The sequence below is a fragment of the Salmo salar genome, chromosome 16, assembly GCF_965601325.2.
Source record: "Salmo salar chromosome 16, fSalSal1, whole genome shotgun sequence".
Classification (NCBI taxonomy): Eukaryota; Metazoa; Chordata; class Actinopteri; order Salmoniformes; family Salmonidae; genus Salmo; species Salmo salar.
In genome coordinates, this window is record NC_138306.1 from 15,480,191 (window position 1) to 15,499,131 (window position 18,941).

Below are 18,941 nucleotides of genomic sequence, written 5' to 3' on the forward strand. Positions count from 1 at the left end.
GTACCCTTACCCTACTCCTCCTCTGTTCCTCTGGCGATGTAGAGGTGAATCCAGGCCCTGCAGTGCCTAGCTCCACTCCTATTCCCCAGGCGCTCTCTTTTGATGACTTCTGTAACCGTAATAGCCTTGGTTTCATGCATGTTAACGTTAGAAGCCTCCTCCCTAAGTTTGATTTATTTGCTGCTTTAGCACACTCTGCCAACCCGGATGTCCTAGCCGTGTCTGAATCCTGGCTTAGGAAGACCACCAAAAACTCTGAAATCTCCATCCCAAACTACAATATTTTCCGACAAGATAGAACGGCCAAAGGGGTCGGTGTTGCAATCTACTGCAGAGATAGCCTGCAGAGTTCTGTCCTACTATCCAGGTCTGTACCCAAACAATTTGAACTTCTACTTTTAAAAATCCACCTCCCTAAAAACAAGTCCCTCACCGTTGCCGCCTGCTATAGACCACGCTCTGCCCCCAGATGTGCTCTGGACACCATATGTGAACTGATTGCCCCCATCTATCTTCAGAGCTCATGCTGCTACGTGACCTAAACTGAGACATGCTTAACACCCCAGCCATCCTACAATCTAAGCTTGATGCCCTCAATCTCACACAAATGATCAATGAACCTACCAGGTACCACCCCAAAGCCGTAAACACGGGCACCCTCATAGATATCATCCTAACCAACTTGCCCTCTAAATACACCTCTGCTGTTTTCAACCAAGATCTCAGCGATCACTGCCTCATTGCCTGCATCCGTAATGGGTCAGCGGTCAAACGACCTCCACTCATCACTGTCAAACGCTCCCTGAAACACTTCAGCGAGCAGGCCTTTCTAATCGACCTGGCCCGGGTAATCTTGGGTGACCTCATCCCGTCAGTAGAGGATGCCTGGTTATTTGTTTTAAATGCCTTCCTCACCATCTTAAACAAGCATGCCCCATTCAAGACATTTAGAACCAGGAACAGATATAACCCTTGATTCTCTCCAGACCTGATTGCCCTTAACCAACACAAAAACATCCTGTGGCGTTCTGCATTAGCATCGAACAGCCCTCGTGATATGCAACTTTTCAGGGAAGTTAGAAACCAATATACACAGGCAGTTAGAAAAGCCAAGGCTAGCTTTTTCAAGCAGAAATTTGCTTCCTGCAACACAAACTCAAAAAAGTTCTGGAACACTGTAAAGTCCATGGAGAATAAGAGCACCTCCTCCCAGCTGCCCACTGCACTGAGGATAGGAAACTCTGTCACCACCGATAAATCCACTATAATTGAGAATTTCAATAAGCATTTTTCTACGGCTGGCCATGCTTTCCACCTGGCTACCCCTATCAACAGCACTACACCCCCCACAGCAACTCGCCCAAGCCTTCCCCATTTCTCCTTCTCCCAAATCCAGTCAGCTGATGTTCTGAAAGAGCTGCAAAATCTGGACCCCTACAAATCAGCCGGGCTAGACAATCTGGACCCTTTCTTTGTAAAATTATCTGCCGAAATTGTTGCAACCCCTAATACTAGCCTGTTCAACCTCTCTTTCGTGTCGTCTGAGATTCCCAAAGATTGGAAAGCAGCTGCGGTCAGCCCCCTCTTCAAAGGGGGACACACTCTTGAACCAAACTGCTACAGACCTATATCTATCCTACCCTGCCTTTCTAAGGTCTTTGAAAGCCAAGTCAACAAACAGATTACCGACCATTTCGAATCCCACCGCACCTTCTCCGCTATGCAATCTGGTTTCAGAGCTGGTCATGGGTGCACCTCAGCCACGCTCAAGGTCCTAAACGATATCTTAACCGCCATCGATAGGAAACAGTACTGTGCAGCCGTATTCATTGACCTGGCCAAGGCTTTCGACTCTGTCAATCACCACATCCTCATCGGCAGACTCAATAGTCTTGGTTTCTCAAATTATTGCCTCGCCTGGTTCACCAACTACTTCTCTGATAGAGTTCAGTGTGTCAAATCGGAGGGCCTGTTGTCCGGACCTCTGGCAGTCTCTATGGGGGTGCCACAGGGTTCAAATCTTTGGCCGACTCTCTTCTCTGTATACATCAATGATGTCGCTCTTGCTGCTGGTGAGTCTCTGATCCACCTCTACACAGACAACACCATTCTGTATACTTCTGGCCCTTCTTTGGAAACTATGTTAACAACCCTCCAGACGAGCTTCAATGCCATACAACTCTCCTTCCGTGGCCTCCAACTGCTCTTAAATACAAGTAAAACTAAATGCATGCTCTTCAACCGATCGCTGCCTGCACCTGCCCGCCCGTCCAGCATCACTACTCTGGACGGTTCTGACTTAGAATATGTGGACAACTACAAATACCTAGGTGTCTGGTTAGACTGTAAACTCTCCTTCCAGACTCACATCAAACATCTCCAATCCAAAGTTAAATCTAGAATTGGCTTCCTATTTCGCAACAAAGCATCCTTCACTCATGCTGCCAAACATACCCTCGGAAAACTGACCATCCTACCGATCCTCAACTTCGGCGATGTCATTTACAAAATAGCCTCCAATACCCTACTCAATAAATTGGATGCAGTCTATCACAGTGCCTTCCGTTTTGTCACCAAAGCCCCATATACTACCCACCACTGCGACCTGTACGCTCTCGTTGGCTGGCCTTCGCTTCATACTCGTCGCCAAACCCACTGGCTCCAGGTCATCTACAAGACCCTGCTAGGTAAAGTCCCCCTTTATCTCAGTTCACTGGTCACCATAGCAGCACCCACCTGTAGCACGCGCTCCAGCAGGTATATCTCACTGGTCACCCCCAAAGCCAATTCCTCCTTCGGCCGCCTCTCCTTCCAGTTCTCTGCTGCCAATGATTGGAACGAACTACAAAAATCAATGAAACTGGAAACACTTATCTCCCTCACTAGCTTTAAGCACCAGCTGTCAGAGCAGCTCACAGGTTACTGCACCTGTACATAGCCCATCTATAATTTAGCCCAAACAACTACCACTTCCCCTACTGTATTTGTTTATTTATTTTGCTCCTTTGCACCCCATTATTTCTATTTCTACTTTGCACTTTCTTCCACTGCAAATCTACCATTCCAGTGTTTTTCTTGCTATATTGTATGTACTTTGCCACCATGGCCTTTTTTTGCCTTTACCTCCCTTATCTCACCTCATTTGCTCACATTGTATATAGACTTATTTTTCTACTGTATTATTGACTGTATGTTTGTTTTACTCCATGTGTAACTCTGTGTTGTAGTATGTGTCAAACTGCTTTGTTTTATCTTGGCCAGGTCGCAATTGTAAATGAGACCTTGTTCTCAACTTGCCTACCTGGTTAAATAAAGATGAAATAAATAAATAAAATAAAACATTTGATGTTAGCTAAGTAACTGAATGTGACTGTGAAAAAAAATTGCTCTCGCTCTCTTGCCTCTCCTTAATTTTGGAAGAAATAAAAAAAAATCTAAACTGTTCAACTATTGTCTCTTTCTCTCTTTGAGTCAACTATTCACCAAATTGTATGCACTGCAGTGCTTGCTAGCTGTAGCTTATGCTTTCAGTACTAGATTCATTCTATGATCCTTTGATTGGGTGGACAACATGTCAGTTCATGCTGCAAGAGCTCTGATAGGTTGGAAGACGTCCTCCAGAAGTTGTCATAATTTCTGTGTAAGTCTATGGAAGGGGGTGAGAACCATAAGCCTCCTAGGTTTGTATTGAAGTCAATGTACCCAGAGGAGGACAGAAGCTAGCTGTCCTCCGGCTACACCATGGTGCTAACCCACAGAGTGCTGTTGAGGCTACTGTAGACTATCATTGCAAAACAGTGTGTTTTAATCCATTATTTGGTGGTGACAATTTTGATATTTAGTATAGTTTTATCTAAAAAGGATAACTTTATAAAAGTTTCACAATTTTTTTTTCCTTCTGAAATTCACTGAGGAGGATGGGCCTACCCTTCCTCCTCCGAGGAGCCTCCACTGACCTATACAGAGGAGGGAAAAAGTATTTGATCCCCTGCTGATTTTGTACGTTTGCCCACTGATAAAGAAAGGATCAGTCTATAATTTTAATGGTAGGTTTATTTGAACAGTGAGAGACAGAATAACAACAAAAATATCCAGAAAAACGCATGTAAAAAATGTTATAAATTGATTTGCATTTTAATGAGGAAAATAACTATTTGACCCCCTCTTAATCAGAAAGATTTCTGGCTCCCAGGTGTCTTTTATACAGGTAACGAGCTGAGATTAGGAGCACACTCTTAAAGGGAGTGCTCCTAACCGCAGCTTGTTACCTGTAAAAAAGACACCTGTCCACAGAAGCAATCAATCAATTAGATTCCAAACTCTCCACCATGGCCAAGACCAAAGACCTCTCCAAGGATGTCAGGTACAAGATTGTAGACGTACACAAGGCTGGAATGGGCTACAAGACCATCGCCAAGCAGCTTGGTGAGAAGGTGACAACATTTGGTGCGATTATTCGCAAATGGAAGAAACACAAAAGAACTGTCAATATCCCTCGGCCTGGGGCTCCATGCAAGATCTCAGGAATCAGCCCAGAACTACATGGGAGGATCTTGTCAATGATCTCAAGGCAGCTGGGACCATGGTCACCAAGAAAACAATTGGTAACACACTACGCCGTGAAGGACTGAAATCCTGCAGCGCCCGCAAGGTCCCCCTGCTCAAGAATACATATACATGCCCGTCTGAAGTTTGCCAATGAACATCTGAATGATTCAGAGGACAACTGGTGAAAGTGTTGTGGTCAGATGAGACCAAAATGGAGCTCTTTGGCATCAACGCAACTCACCGTGTTTGGAGGAGGAGGAGGAATGTTGCCTATGACCCCAAGAACACCATCTCCACCGTCAAACATGGAGGTGGAAACATTATGCTTTGGGGGTGTTTTTCTGCTAAGGGGACAGGACAACTTCACCGCATCAAAGGGACGATGGACTGGGCCATGTACCGCCAAATCTTGGGTGAGAACATCCTTCCCTCAGCCAGGGCATTGAAAATGGGTCGTAAATGGGTATTCCAGCATGACAATGACCCAAAACACACGGCCAAGGCAACAAAGGAGTGGCTCAAGAAGAAGCACATTAAGGTCCTGGAGTGGCCTAGCCAGTCTCCAGACCTTAATCCCATAGAAAATCTGTGGAGGGAGCTGAAGGTTCGAGTTGCCAAACGTCAGCCTCGAAACCTTAATGACTTGTAGAGGATCTGCAAAGAGGAGTGGGACAAAATCCCTCCTGAGATGTGTGCAAACCTGGTGGCCAACTACAAGAAACGTCTGACCTCTGTGATTGCCAACAAGGGTTTTGCCACCAAGTACTAAGTCATGTTTTGCAGAGGGGTCAAATACTTATTTCCCTCATTAAAATGCAAATCATTTTTTAACATTTTTGACATGCGTTTTTCTGGATTATTTTGTTGTTATTCTGTTTCTCACTGTTCAAATAAACCTACCATTAAAATTATAGACTGATCATTTCTTTGTAAGTGGGCAAACATACAAAATCAGCAGGGGATGAAATACTTTTTTCCCCCACTGTATGTACATATTACCTCAATTACCTCGACTAACCAGTACCCCTGCACATTGACTCAGTACTGATACCCCTTGTATATAGCCTCATTATTCTTATTTTATTTCATTTTTCTTACCTTTTAAAACCTCTTTGGTTAAGGGCATTGTTGGTTAAGGGCTCATAAGTAAGCATTTCACGGCATTAGCACATGAGACAAATACCATTGTATTTAGATTTTTTTAAATATATTTTTTTTAACACTGAGAGCTAGAATATGGTTGAATTTTTATGATGTGCAACCTTTCCACCACATCGGAAGTTCCTCTTTCACACTTACGTATTTACTCTCATGATAGCGGTCTTGTTCCCTTATACAACTGAAAGCCAACTGAAGTCTTTTCTAAAGAATTAAATTACAGAATAATATTGTAATTAATCCGAGCCACTCAGCTACCTAAGTTTGATTGGGCACTTCCTACCCTTATAGAAAAAAGGGTTCTAAAAGGGTTCTTCGGCTGTCCCCATAGGATAACCTTTTTGGTTCCAGGTACAACAATTTTTGGTTTCAGGTAGAACCCTTTTGAGTTAATGAAAAACCATCTGTGGAAAGGGTTATTCATGGGTCCCAAAGGGATTCTCCCTGGAACCAAAAGGGTTCTTCAAAGGGTTCTCCTATGGGGACAGCCTAATCAACCATTTTAGGTTCTAGATAGCACTTTTTCTTCTAAGAGCGTAGGAGAGTGCCATAGTGTCAGATTCATCAGCATCATCACTCTCTCTCTCGCTCTCTCTCTCTGACACGGTGAAAGACAAAGCTCCACAGAGAAGTCAATGACAACCTCCCCCTAAGAACCGGATGACTCTGGTGCTACTGTTAATGGAGGCACTGACTGTGCATTCTGACGGCGCATTTTAGCAGTGCATTCTAGCAGTGCAGGCCCTCTAGATAAAAAGTGTGAACATGAGAAAGAGGGAAGAGGTGGGGATCAAACTTAACACTCTTGAACCCCTGACAACCACTGCTGAGATAGAATGCTAGGGCACACACACACACACACACACACACACACACACACACACACACACACACACACACACACACACACACACACACACACACACACACACACACACACACACACACACACACATCGAATGAAAACACTAAAACAAAATACTCGCAGTGGCATTGAATATGAGACAGTGCTGTCTAGTGTATGTGTGTGTGTGTGTGTCCCTCCCTGTGTGTATGTACGTGTCTGAGCTTAGTTTTCATTCATTGTGTTGTCTGTTGACGATCTTAGCACCTCTCCCCTCTCTGATTCTCTTTCGATGTGCTGCTCTCTCCATGTAATCTCATTTCTGGTCACGGTGGGCCTCCATCCTGCCCCAACAGCCTTTGGGACAGAAGCCTCCCTCCCCCCACTCCTCCCAGCCTGAACCTCCAGCCTTCAGCCCTGAGTCCTAGGTAGGGCTGTGGCAGTCACGAAATGTAGGAGAGTGCCGTTGCGTCAGTATCATCAGCATCATCTCTCTCTCTTGCTCTCTCTCTCTCTCTGACACAGTGAAAGACAAAGCTCCACAGAGAAGTCAAGGACAACCTCCCCCTAAGAACCGGATGGTGCTACTGTTAAAAATAAATACATGCCTTTTGCGGCCAGTGACCGTTGTGCCCTTGGGCTGAATATAATAATGATAATCCCTTTTTCCCTGAGTGCTGCGTGATCTGAAGCACCTCTCACTCACATGGCTCTCCATCACATGATCGGCTCTTTTTCACAGGCTACAAGTAAAGACAGACACGTCCTTATCCAATTCCGGGGTGCATATTGAAGTTATTGGAAGAACTGTCCACATTTACTTTTCGCCAGCCAACAAGATGAGTATGCCTAACGAACAGCAAAAACACTAGCCTATGTCAATCTACATCCCCCATAGTGTAAAAGTTGCCCTATTCTATTCTGTGTGAGAAATACATTTTCCAAACATAGTCTGGGACAGTTGTGGGATGCGATAGATCCCAAATTAATACAACCACCAGGGTCAAAAAAACTGTTTTACGCAATGTGGCTGACGCAACAGATCAAAACGTTTAGCTTAAAATTTCTTCACATTATCAGCACAGCAATGCACACGCGGCAGTAGGCTATAAGCGTGAATGTTCCATTAGCAGGAAAACACCATTATCAAAAGTGACCACAAATGTGATTATGCATGTAATGCTTTTATTATAAAGGTGCATTTTTATTGTGAAAATTATCTTCCCCAAACTTGAAACTCACACGCTGCTTATGTATGTATACCAGTTAGGCTCTACACCCCTTGTAAAGCGGATTATGTGCTTCATTTTAAGAAGTTATTTGTCCACTTTAGTTGTGATACAAACCTTATCAAAACATATAGGCCTATGGGCTGGGCTACATGAGGTGTGCGACTGATTAGAAAAAGTTGCAGAAAACAGCCATTGTTTCTTGCCTTACTCTGGGCATCATTCACAAGTGATAATATATAATTCACAAGTGGTAGGCTAATATAGGCACCCATCAGACTGTTGTTGATTTCATCTTGTCTTCACGTATACTAAATAATATATGGATGACATTTATTTTGATTTAGAATGGACCATTATCATTATATCTGTCTCAAAACAGGAGCAGGGTAAAAATACATGTCATCTATGCACTTGAAATAGCAAATGGAAGATGCTTTTCCGTGGTAATTTTTTTAATGCCACCCAGGTAGGCTATGCTCCTGTTGTAAAGAGAAGCAATGTGCTTAATATTAGGAATGTTGAGGAATAAATATAGTAGGCCTAGCCTATAGAAAGGTGATGGGATCCTCCCCTTTTTAATAGAGGCCACCACTGTTTTCTCACGCAATTGCATAGCCCATAGAAATGTTGCACAACATGAGCTCTCATGAAGTGTTTGACTAGATTTTCCATTACATTTGCATTGATGTCAGAGTGATAAGAGGGACAACAGAGTGCTGAGTACCAGGCAGTTAGCAAGTTTGGTAGGCTACTAATGACCATCAGCAGCATCAGAGCTTGGAGAAGACTAATTACCGTAACTAAACGGACATGTGGAATTTGACAGCCTTCATGACTCGTGACCGCCGGTGAGGCGGTAATACGGTCACCGCAACAGCCTTAGTCCTAGGAGTCTAGGACAGGGCCACAGAGGAGAAGCATAGGATTCAGATAGGAGCCCCAGACTCTCTAAAGCTAAAAACAAATAATAGAAGCAGCAAACTGGTCAGTTGGAGATGTCCAAGCGGTTTCGATCAAATATTGGATACATTAGCCGAGATCGGAAGCCATCGGTCAATAAAACAGTGCAGGGAAAACATTTACAAATTCAAACAAGAATATAAAAAGATAAAAAGACCACAACAACAAAAGTGGACCAGAAAGCGATATTTGAAGCCATGATGACGCAGAGCAGCGATGATCAGCACGGTAATACATTGTTTTCAGCCAAATTGCTATCTAGCTAGCTACCAATGTGTGCTCGAATAGTGAAGCCACAACCTCAGAACCCTACACCCCCAGGGTCCATCAACACAATCAATGCTCCTGCAACCCCTGAGCCCTGCACCCCCAAGCGCCAAGGGTCTATTCTCAGTTGGTAAACAGTTCAATGTCAATGTTCACTTGTTTAGGCCTAATCACACAATTTAGCTGTCTTCAACAGGGGTTGGCAATCTCGTCCACAGAGGGCTTTTGTCATGGTATGGTTATGTTCCTAAACATTTTTAATGGAGACAGTGTGGATCTAGGATTTTACATATAAAACTGATTCAATTAATCATATAACTTTATTATTTGCATCATTGGTGTATCTGGTTGGTAAATCTGGTTGGCCCCATACTGGCCTTTGCTGGATAATATTGAATACATTTGATGAGACAATACATGTTTGGAGAACAAAACTGCACTCACACAGGCTGCCCTCAGGTTTGTTTTGGAGTCTGTGCCTTATCATTCCTGAACTGTACGTGTCATTAATTCTGCCTAAATATTTCCCCAGGGAAGAGAAAACACACTGCGAGCACAGCCAGCAAATACCTGCATTTCATGAGGGAGGCCGAGGCCTCATACCTGGAGACACTTGAGGCCCAGCGTCAGCAGCAGGATCAGCACTTCAATCAGCTGTGTGAAGACGAGGCAGCAGACAGGGCAGCAGACAGGGCAGCAGACAGGGCAGCCAGGGCGGCTGAGATGGCCCAGACCGCCCTCGTTTAACAACAGCTTCATAGCTGTATTTGGACAGTTTGTCCGAGCAATAAAAGGAAGTCAGACGCCAGCAGCAGACATGTCACTACACTCTTAGATAAAAAAGGTGCTATCTACAACCTAAAACGGTTCTACGGCTGTCCCCATAGGAGAACCCTTTGAAGAAACCTTTTTGGGTTCCATGTACAACCCTTAAGCTGGTCTTTCGACCAGCTGAAGCGATCCTCTCCTCGCATGATGAAAACTTACATTGTGTATTTCTCTGTCTCTTCTCAGCTGTCTCCTCTCGTTCAGTCTCCATTATTGCCCACAAACAAAAATTTAAACGATGGCACAAAACTCCTGGTTATCTCCTCCAGCGCGTCTCCCTCCTCCATACTTAAAAATGCCAGTCACCGAGGATCACAGCAATGTCTCTGTCGAATTGCGTCATTGGTCGCTGTCTTGAAATTGTCATTAGCAGTTTTTCCCGCAAATTAAACCTAGTCCTGTTTCTAGTTCCACAACAAATGGAAAACAAGCAACAACCAACAAGCCTAGTTCGTGCTGGTTCCGGCACGTTCCGGCTTGGTTCCTCTAGTGGAATTGCGCCATTAGAGTCGCCCTGCATGCCTGTTTCAACTACACAGCAGGGAGCGCAGGGACCACTAACAGTTACAGTCCAGTCTCAGCAAGAGCCCATGGCTACAGCTAACATTTTGTAGCAGGTGAAACTAATGGTTTAACTACTAGGGTATCTATCACTATCAGATTGAGCTACACAGCAGCAAGAGTTGATATGGCAAAGGAAAGCTAACAGTTGAAGATAAACACCATTGGGAATAACAACAGCCACTGTTGCAGCTCTAACAGCAAGGTGAACTAGCAGCTTCATCTACAGCAGGGTAGGCTATGGCAACGCTTACATGCAGCTGGTGTGGCTAACATCTCTGCTAGAGCACACCACGGCGACAGATAAGGGCTGTAACAGTGGCCAAGAAGGCTAACTGCAATAGTCCTCCACATGTGTGTCATGGTGTGTATGCAAATCACATGTGTGTGTTTTACAAGTGTGTGTGTGTTTTGCATGTGTACTACTGAGAGAGGCTGCAGCTCTGGGGCTCAGCCAACAAACAAAGCCTGCTTGCATCTTAATACCCCTCCTACCCCCGGCACAGCCACACACACACACACACACACACACACACACACACACACACACACACACACACACAAAACACACACACACACACACACACACACACACACACACACACACACACACACACACACACACACACACACACACACACACACACACACACACACACACACACACACACACACACACACACACACACACACACACACCTCACACTCCCTGCTATACTTATCATGCTATCTTAGGCACATCCTGTGGTGTAAGGTCCCTCGTTTGTGAGGTGTTCCTCCCTTTGTGTAACCAACAGTCTACTCGGAATACTGATCATCAGCTCTGTGTGTCACCAGACTAACAACAACCCCACATTTTACCTCAATATTCAGTATTCAGTATTCAGTAGCAGTAGACTGCTCCTCTCTCTGCTCTGGGACCAGTGATAAACACCCCTGTCTGTATAATACAGCTGTGAACACAGCGTTGTGCCCTCGATGGCTACAGTGTACTAGAGAGCTTAAGTCCAGTCCGTCTACCAGAGAAAAACCCACTGACCTGAGATAAGGCTTCCGTTAGTCCTGCCTCGGTCTGTGTCAGAGTCAACAGCTACCATCCACAGAGATAGGATATCCTTCTCCTTGTTACACTTAAGCCAGAATGACGAGGACAAATCGACCTCTCCCTCTCTCCGGTCCTCTCGCTTCTCACAGAGGCACACAGGCAGGGTCAGGTTCGCGCTAAACTACTGCCTTGCTGCTTTCGCCGCATCCTCCCTTCTCTCTCCGTCTACATCGCCTTTTCACCCTCCCCTCTCTCTCTCTCTCTCTCTCTCTCTCGTCCTGCTTCTCTCTTTCTCACACGCTTTCTCACTTACTATAACTTCAACGTACCTTTTCCTCCTTTCTCCTCTCTGTCTCTTCTCTGTGTGTTTCCAATCCGTAGCTTGTGAAGATAATCACATTCCAGCGGAGACAGGGCATATGGCGGGCGAACGCTACCCACACAGTAAGACCCCTTCTGTGTGTATATGTGGGTGTGTGTGTGTGTCGCGCAGACAATCAGCCCTATTGTGTGGGAGGAGGGGAAGGGCCAGAGAGCAGGGAGGAAGCCAATGGCTCTCATCTGCCGTCGCTGCTGCTGCTACTGGCCGCGGCTGTCAGGTGCTGAACCTCACACAATACTCCCCCTCCGAGGAGAGAGGGAGTGGCAGTGATAGAGAGGATGAGAGAGGGGAGCCAGAGAGAGAGAGAGAGAGAGAGAGAGAGGTAGAGGGAGGGATAGATGGATGAGGTGGGTGATGACTGAAAAAATAGATCAGTCAATGAAGGCGCAGCTCCTGAATCAGATTTTCTAGCAATCATTAAGATGTTGTTTAAAATGATGTTCCATGTGTCTCAGTCAATTGTGTGTGTTTTTATTCCATTCACACCAATTCAGTGGTCATGTGACAGTAGGCTCGGGGGTGGGTCAATAACTCCAGTGCCCCCCCCCCCACCCCCCCTTGAATGCAGATGAGTCAGAGTGGTGTGCGTGGGGGGAGTGTGCGATGAAGAGATTGAATTCCACCTACTCCATTCCCATGGCATTAGAGCCAAATGCTCCTATGTCACAACCATACACTGAATAAGGTCACACCCGCATTTACCATCAGAGTTTAGAGAGGTCTGTTTGTGGTTGAACAGAGAGCCACTGGTTTGATATGGTGAGTAAGAGGCAGGGGGAAAGTGTTGTCATACGTGCTCTGTTGTGAACTCACACTGGCCTGAGAACATGACCTGTTGGACGGCCAAGTGTTACTCAGTTTTCACGGCACACGCGCACACACACACACACACACACACACACACACACACACACACACACACACACACACACACACACACAGGAATGCTTGCACACACAATGGCCACTTAGGGGCATCATTCTGATCCTGTCTGCTCTATTTCAGCGTGGCACGCTCGACACTCCTGAACTGACCTCTCACTGGGCTTTTGTCAACTAACCTATATTCAACGCGAAATTAACAACAAATGTCACCATGTCATTGGATTTACGTTAAAAGTTTGGTGAAAAAATGACAAAATTCCCTTTCGTTGATCACTTTTTCAAATCCTATCAGTTTTCATCATATTACATTTTTTGGTTGAAATGACGTGGAAACAACGTTGATTCAACCAGTTTTTGCCCAGTGGGCTCCTTCTTCCTCTACTCCTCTCTTTCATCTCATGCCTCTCTCTGCATCCCTTCTCCTGTCCTCTCCATCTCCCCTCCCTTCTACTTCCCCCAGTCAGACAGTGAGCCTGGGGCTGGTAGTCCTCTCTCCTCATAGTCCCTTCATTGTTAACCTCCCTCTCCAGAGGTCCATGCTTCCTGACTGACAGAGAGAGAGCCAGACAACAGAGCAGTCACTATCCAGGGGCACCCTCAGGGCCCACCCACCATGCCTCCCTCCCTTCTATCACACCTCGTTAAGACAGTGCCATTAGTGACAGGAAGGGTCCCATCAAACCTCAGAGAACAGTAACATCCCCACTGCCTCACACAAAGAAATGTGTGTGTGTGTGACGTGTGAGTCGGAATTTGTGAGCATGTGTGTGTGTGTGAGAATTGGTGTGTGTGTGTGTGAATTGGTGAGCATGTGTGTGTGTGTACATATGCCAGACCTGAGAGTGGACGCTGGGGAAGCCCAGCCACTCTGGTTTTACTACAGAGCCATGATTGCCTCCAGGTCACTGCTCTAAGGGTCACAGGCCTGCAGTCACAGAGACAAGAGGGACCATGTGCCTGGCTCAGTGTGTGTGTGGAGGCCATAAAACACCCCTCTATTACAGACATTAGGAGTGTGTCAAATAGAGATGGGAGTCATTAAAGAGACTGTGGTAGATTGGAGGAACCAGCCTTTTCTGCTCATGCTGCCTCACGGCTCAATGGACTCACATAGGATCTGGCAGCATTTGTATGTAAAATCACAGGATTTCCAGGTCTCTGAACTCAAGGGTGGAATGGATGAAATACTGTACTTTGTTAGCAATGCATAAAAATAACCAGTGAGCCCATTTCACTTTCTGTTCCGTTTCTGCCATTTCAGTTGAAGGTCGACTTCATTTCAGTGTGGCTGAAACATTGAGTCTGGCATTTCACCGAAGACACAGTGGACCAGCAGACTCTAGAAGTACACCTGGGATAAAAGTCAAGCATCTGGCTTCCTATTTAACTATTATGTCAACCAACCGAATGGTTCCCCTGAGTCGACGTTTTCATTGATTATTGTGAACGCGAGGCTTAGTCGCCACGGTGACATTCAACAGCACTATTGATATTTGGACAGTGAGTGATGGGTTTGCTTTAATATTCACTCTCCATAGGTGCTCTGAACTGTAATGTACGTACACACACTGTATAGTACAGGAATTAAATTAAATTAAACACACACACACGCACACACACTGTATAGTACAGGAATTAAATTAAATTAAACACACACACACGTACACACACTGTATAGTACAGGAATTAAATTAAACACACACACACGCACACACTGGCACACACACAGACGCACGCACTCATGCACACATAGGCACGCAAACACACACCCAGCATGCAAACACAGGCACGCAAACACAGGCACGCAAACACAGGCACTCACACACACACAAGCACACACACACACACACAAGCACATACAGTACACACACACTCACTGCTTGCTTGTAGATAAGATCATTCTTCCTGTTTGCAGTTGGAGCCACAGGTCCCAGAGTGGTGTGGCGGAAGAGAAATTCTGGGGCCCATAGTTTTTCCTGATCTGGTAACCTGACAAGGTATAACTCCGGACCTTACACTGTATGACGCAATTCATCTGTTGTAAAAAGGTTAAATACGGCTATGATGGGACCAGAGTTTTTCTAATCAGGTCACATGGTTTAAACACACTCCTGGAAAAACTCCTGGCCTTGGGGCAGATGAAAACCCTGTCAAACTACAGCAACATTGTACTTTTCATATGAATTCTATTTTAAAGAAGGACTAGGGGGGTTTCCTATACACAGACACAGAGAAAGCAACATGATTTGGACAATAAACCTTACAGGGCTGAGCTCTCTTCATGCTGGTTTGCATCGTGTACTCCGGCCTTATGTAACCGTAGGCCCAGTAAAAAATTAACTCTATGTCAGCTGTTGTGTTTACTGATTAATTCCAGTTAATCATTTGGGATTGATAAAGTCTAGGTAGCCTAGTCAGCCCAACTTTGAATATAAACCAAATTTGATCCCATTCACATATTCCCACAAACAAATGGCCAGTAAATACACAAGGTTACTGCTTTGTTTACCCTGGACAGAGGGACAGGGCGCATAGTAGGCTAGACTATGCACATGCTGTTGTTAGTAGCCTACAATTGATCAGACTGAAAAATCCTTGTGTTTCCATGCAATACATCATGTCAGATCGCTAATGTCAAAGGGTGGTAATGGCTTACATCAACACCATTATCCCAGAAACCCTAGACCCACTCTAATTTGCATACCGCCCAAACAGATCCACAGATGATGCAATCTCTATTGCACTCCACACTTCCCTTTCCCACCCGGACAAAAGGAACACCTATGTGAGAATGCTATTCATTGACTACAGCTCAGCGTTCAACACCGTAGTGCCCACAAAGCTCATCACTAAGCTAAGGACCCTGGGACTAAACACCTCCCTCTGCAACTGGATCCTGGACTTCCTGACGGACTGCCCCCAGGTGGTGAGGGTAGGTAGCAACACATCTGCCACACTGATCCTCATCACTGGAGCCCCCAAGGGGTGCGTGCTCAGTCCCCTCCTGTACTCCCTGTTCACCCACGCTTGCATGGCCAGGCACGACTCCAACACCATCATTAAGTTTGCAGACGACACAACAGTGATCCTGATCACCGACAATGACGAGACAGCCTATAGGGAGGAGGTCAGAGAACTGGCCGGGTCGTGCCAGAATAACAACCTATCCCTCAGCGTAACCAAAACTAAGGAGATGATTGTGGACTACAGGAAAAGGAGGACCGAGTACGCCCACATTCTCATCGACGGGGCTGTAGTGGAGCAGGTTGAGAGCTTCACGTTCCTTGGTGTCCACATCACCAACAAACTAGAATGGTCCAAGCACACCAAGACAGTCGTGAAGAGGGCACGACAAAGCCTATTCCCCCTCAGGAAACTAAAAAGATTTGGCATGGGTCCTGAGATCCTCAAAAGGTTCTACAGCTACAACATCAAGAGCGTCCTGACTGGTTGCATCACTGCCTGGTACGGCAATTGCTCGGCCTCCGACCGTAAGGCACTACAGAGGGTAGTGCGTACGGCCCAGTACATCACTGGGGCTAAGCTGCCTGCCATCCAGGACCTCTACACCAGGCGGTGTCAGAGGAAGGCCCTAAGAATTGTCAAAGACCCCAGCCACCCCAGTCATAGACTGTTCTCTCTACTACCGCATGGCAAGCGGTACCGGAGTGCCAAGTCTAGGACAAAAAGGCTTCTCAACAGTTTTTACCCCCAAGCCATAAGACTCCTGAACAGGTAATCAAATGGCTACCCGGACTATTTGCATTGTGTGCCCCCCCAACCCTCTTTTTACGCTGCTGCTACTCTCTGTTTATCATATATGCACAGTCACTTTAACCGTATCATATGTACATACTACCTCAATTGGCCCGACCAACCAGCGCTCCCGCACATTGGCTAACCGGGCTATCTGCATTGTGTCCCGCCACCCGCCAACCCCTCTCTACGCTACTGCTACTCTCTGTTCATCATATATGCATAGTCACTTTAACCATATGTACATACTACCTCAATCAGCCTGACTAACCGGTGTCTGTGTGTAGCCTCGCCACTGTATATAGCCTGTCTTTTTACTGTTGTTTTATTTCTTTACTTACCTATTGTTCACCTAACACCTTTTCTTTCACTATCGGTCAGAGCCTGTAAGTAAGCATTTCACTGTAAGGTTGTATTCGGCGCACGTGACAAATACACTTTGATTTGATTTAAGAGTTTTTGCTTCTGTCTGTCGGGAGTGATGGGTTATCACGCCTTTTAAATAAATACCGGAAGAAAGTGGAGAGTGCGCCTTGAGCAATGTGTGTTGTGCCCGGGCACGACCTGCGATTTACGTGATTTTGATTGGTCAAGACACCCAAAGAGCCTACAGCAGCACTCCGATGTGAAGGACTGAGAAATCGTGCGCGAGTTGACCAATCATGAGGCCCCTCTTTTTAACACTTTGAGTCTATGTGTTTTATTACACTAAATCAAATGTATTGCGGCGCTACCACACCTGACTGAAAAGTGCTGCAGCAAATGCCGCCTCGCCGGTCGTTTTCCGACTGCCCTCAGACTAGGCTAGATCCTCACTGTATCTCCGAAACACACACACGCAAGCATGCACACACTCAAAGCACAACACTTTACCAGCTGCCATTATGTTGTTCAAATTCAGTGAATGAAACAGGTCATTTTAATTCCTGCTCTGTGACTACAGAGGCCTTGCAGTCATCTTCCCTTATACTGCTGACATCAGGAGAACACTGCTTATAGAATAGTACAGTCAACGAGAACGTCACTGAAAAGTCTCTGTGTGGTAACTTATCATTCGTAACCAACAATCTCTGGGGCTTTGATATATGGCTGATTCAGTGAATGATCTCTCCCCCCGTCCGCCTCTGCCCCAGGCTCGTCCCAGCCCCTGGGCTCTCCTCCAGCTGTGTAGCACACTCTCATAGTCTTGTGCATAGCCACTACCCACCACATCTCTAAGAGTGGAGGATATGCGACACACACACACACACGCACGCACGCACACACCATTAATTAAACACACATCACTTACTGTACACACACCCTGGCTGCATGCAGATTCCCACTCTCGCATCTGAGCCTGGCGGTCTCTCCTGTAATCTCTCTCTCTTCCTCTGCCTCCCACTTGATGAAGGTCACAGTAGGAATATCGCAGAATACAGACATATGCGCACACACGCAGTACAGGGAAGCACACACACACGTGAGCATACACACACACACACACACACACACACACACACACACACACACACACACACACACACACACACACACACACACACACCCAGACACAGTGTGGCCTGCATGGCTGCTGGTTGCTGCCCCCATAATGGACAGAAGGGCACATCTGTCACTAGGGCATGGCATGAATGGCATCTGCCACATGTCACAGCACCAGACCACACTGATTGGCTCTTCTAATCTCACATAGTCCAGTTGGCATGACCTGCTGTGAACGACTCGCCCCAAATCTGCTCTGCAGGCAGAAGTTAGCCCCGTCAAAATTAATCCAGTCACACAGAACAGAGAAAAGCAAGCCACAAAAGAACTGCAAGATAATAATCTGCCAGACAACAGCACTCATCTGCAAAACACAATTGATCAAACAATTAAAGTATCTGAGAGCATTTGAAACCACTGTAGACGCTTTGATTGACTGGCTGAATACCTGGGGCGCGAGTTGGTTGCAGTTGTCAACAAAGCAGCATGACGGAAAAAGACATTGCGACACTGCGCTACGCTCCGTCGGCTCCGTTTGCTGTATTCTGTGTAGACCCCTTAAGAGTAAATAGATGTTCAGGTGTTGTCAAACTGACCTGAGTATTGATTGCAACGCTGTTCTATGCAGAAAACATATAACCTTACTCCTCTTTCAACTCTTTCATGAGACCACATCACAGTCAATAAATCAAACCTTGCTGCAGGGCGATGACAAACTTCCCTCTTCTCACAGTTTCACACCATCTGACGGACAACACTCCACACACACACAAACCACACAAACAGCAGTGAAACACACTAATCCCACCACAGCAGGTGTGTGCTTGAAAAAAGATGTGCATTTCCATAATGTAGTGTTTGTGAGAGCATGCAACTCCTGTCAGTGTGCTCAGTAATGTGATCGAAGGATGATGTCAGTGCTCAGGAATGCTGTGGATAGAGAGAGAGAGAGCGAGAGAGACATACCAGGAACAACAGAGACACAATAACAACC

At 45.9% G+C, this 18,941-nt stretch overlaps 1 protein-coding gene across 5 annotated transcripts in view; it reads right to left on the bottom strand.

Moving 5' to 3' along the window:
- The window catches only part of fgd4a (FYVE, RhoGEF and PH domain containing 4a), a 110,139-nt gene that overhangs the window by 73,898 nt on the left and 17,300 nt on the right, over nucleotides 1–18,941 (bottom strand). The window contains exon 1 of one of the 5 annotated variants that reach the window (XM_014147944.3): nucleotides 11,773–12,019. The exons of 3 other annotated variants lie outside the window; for them this stretch is intronic. In XM_014147944.3, coding sequence (XP_014003419.3) covers nucleotides 11,773–12,004 — 232 coding nt within the window. In that variant the 5' untranslated portion in view covers nucleotides 12,005–12,019. Of the gene's footprint in view, nucleotides 1–11,437; nucleotides 11,684–11,772; nucleotides 12,020–18,941 lie in introns of those variants that run through there. One more of the 5 variants, XM_014147950.3, reaches the window with a different exon arrangement.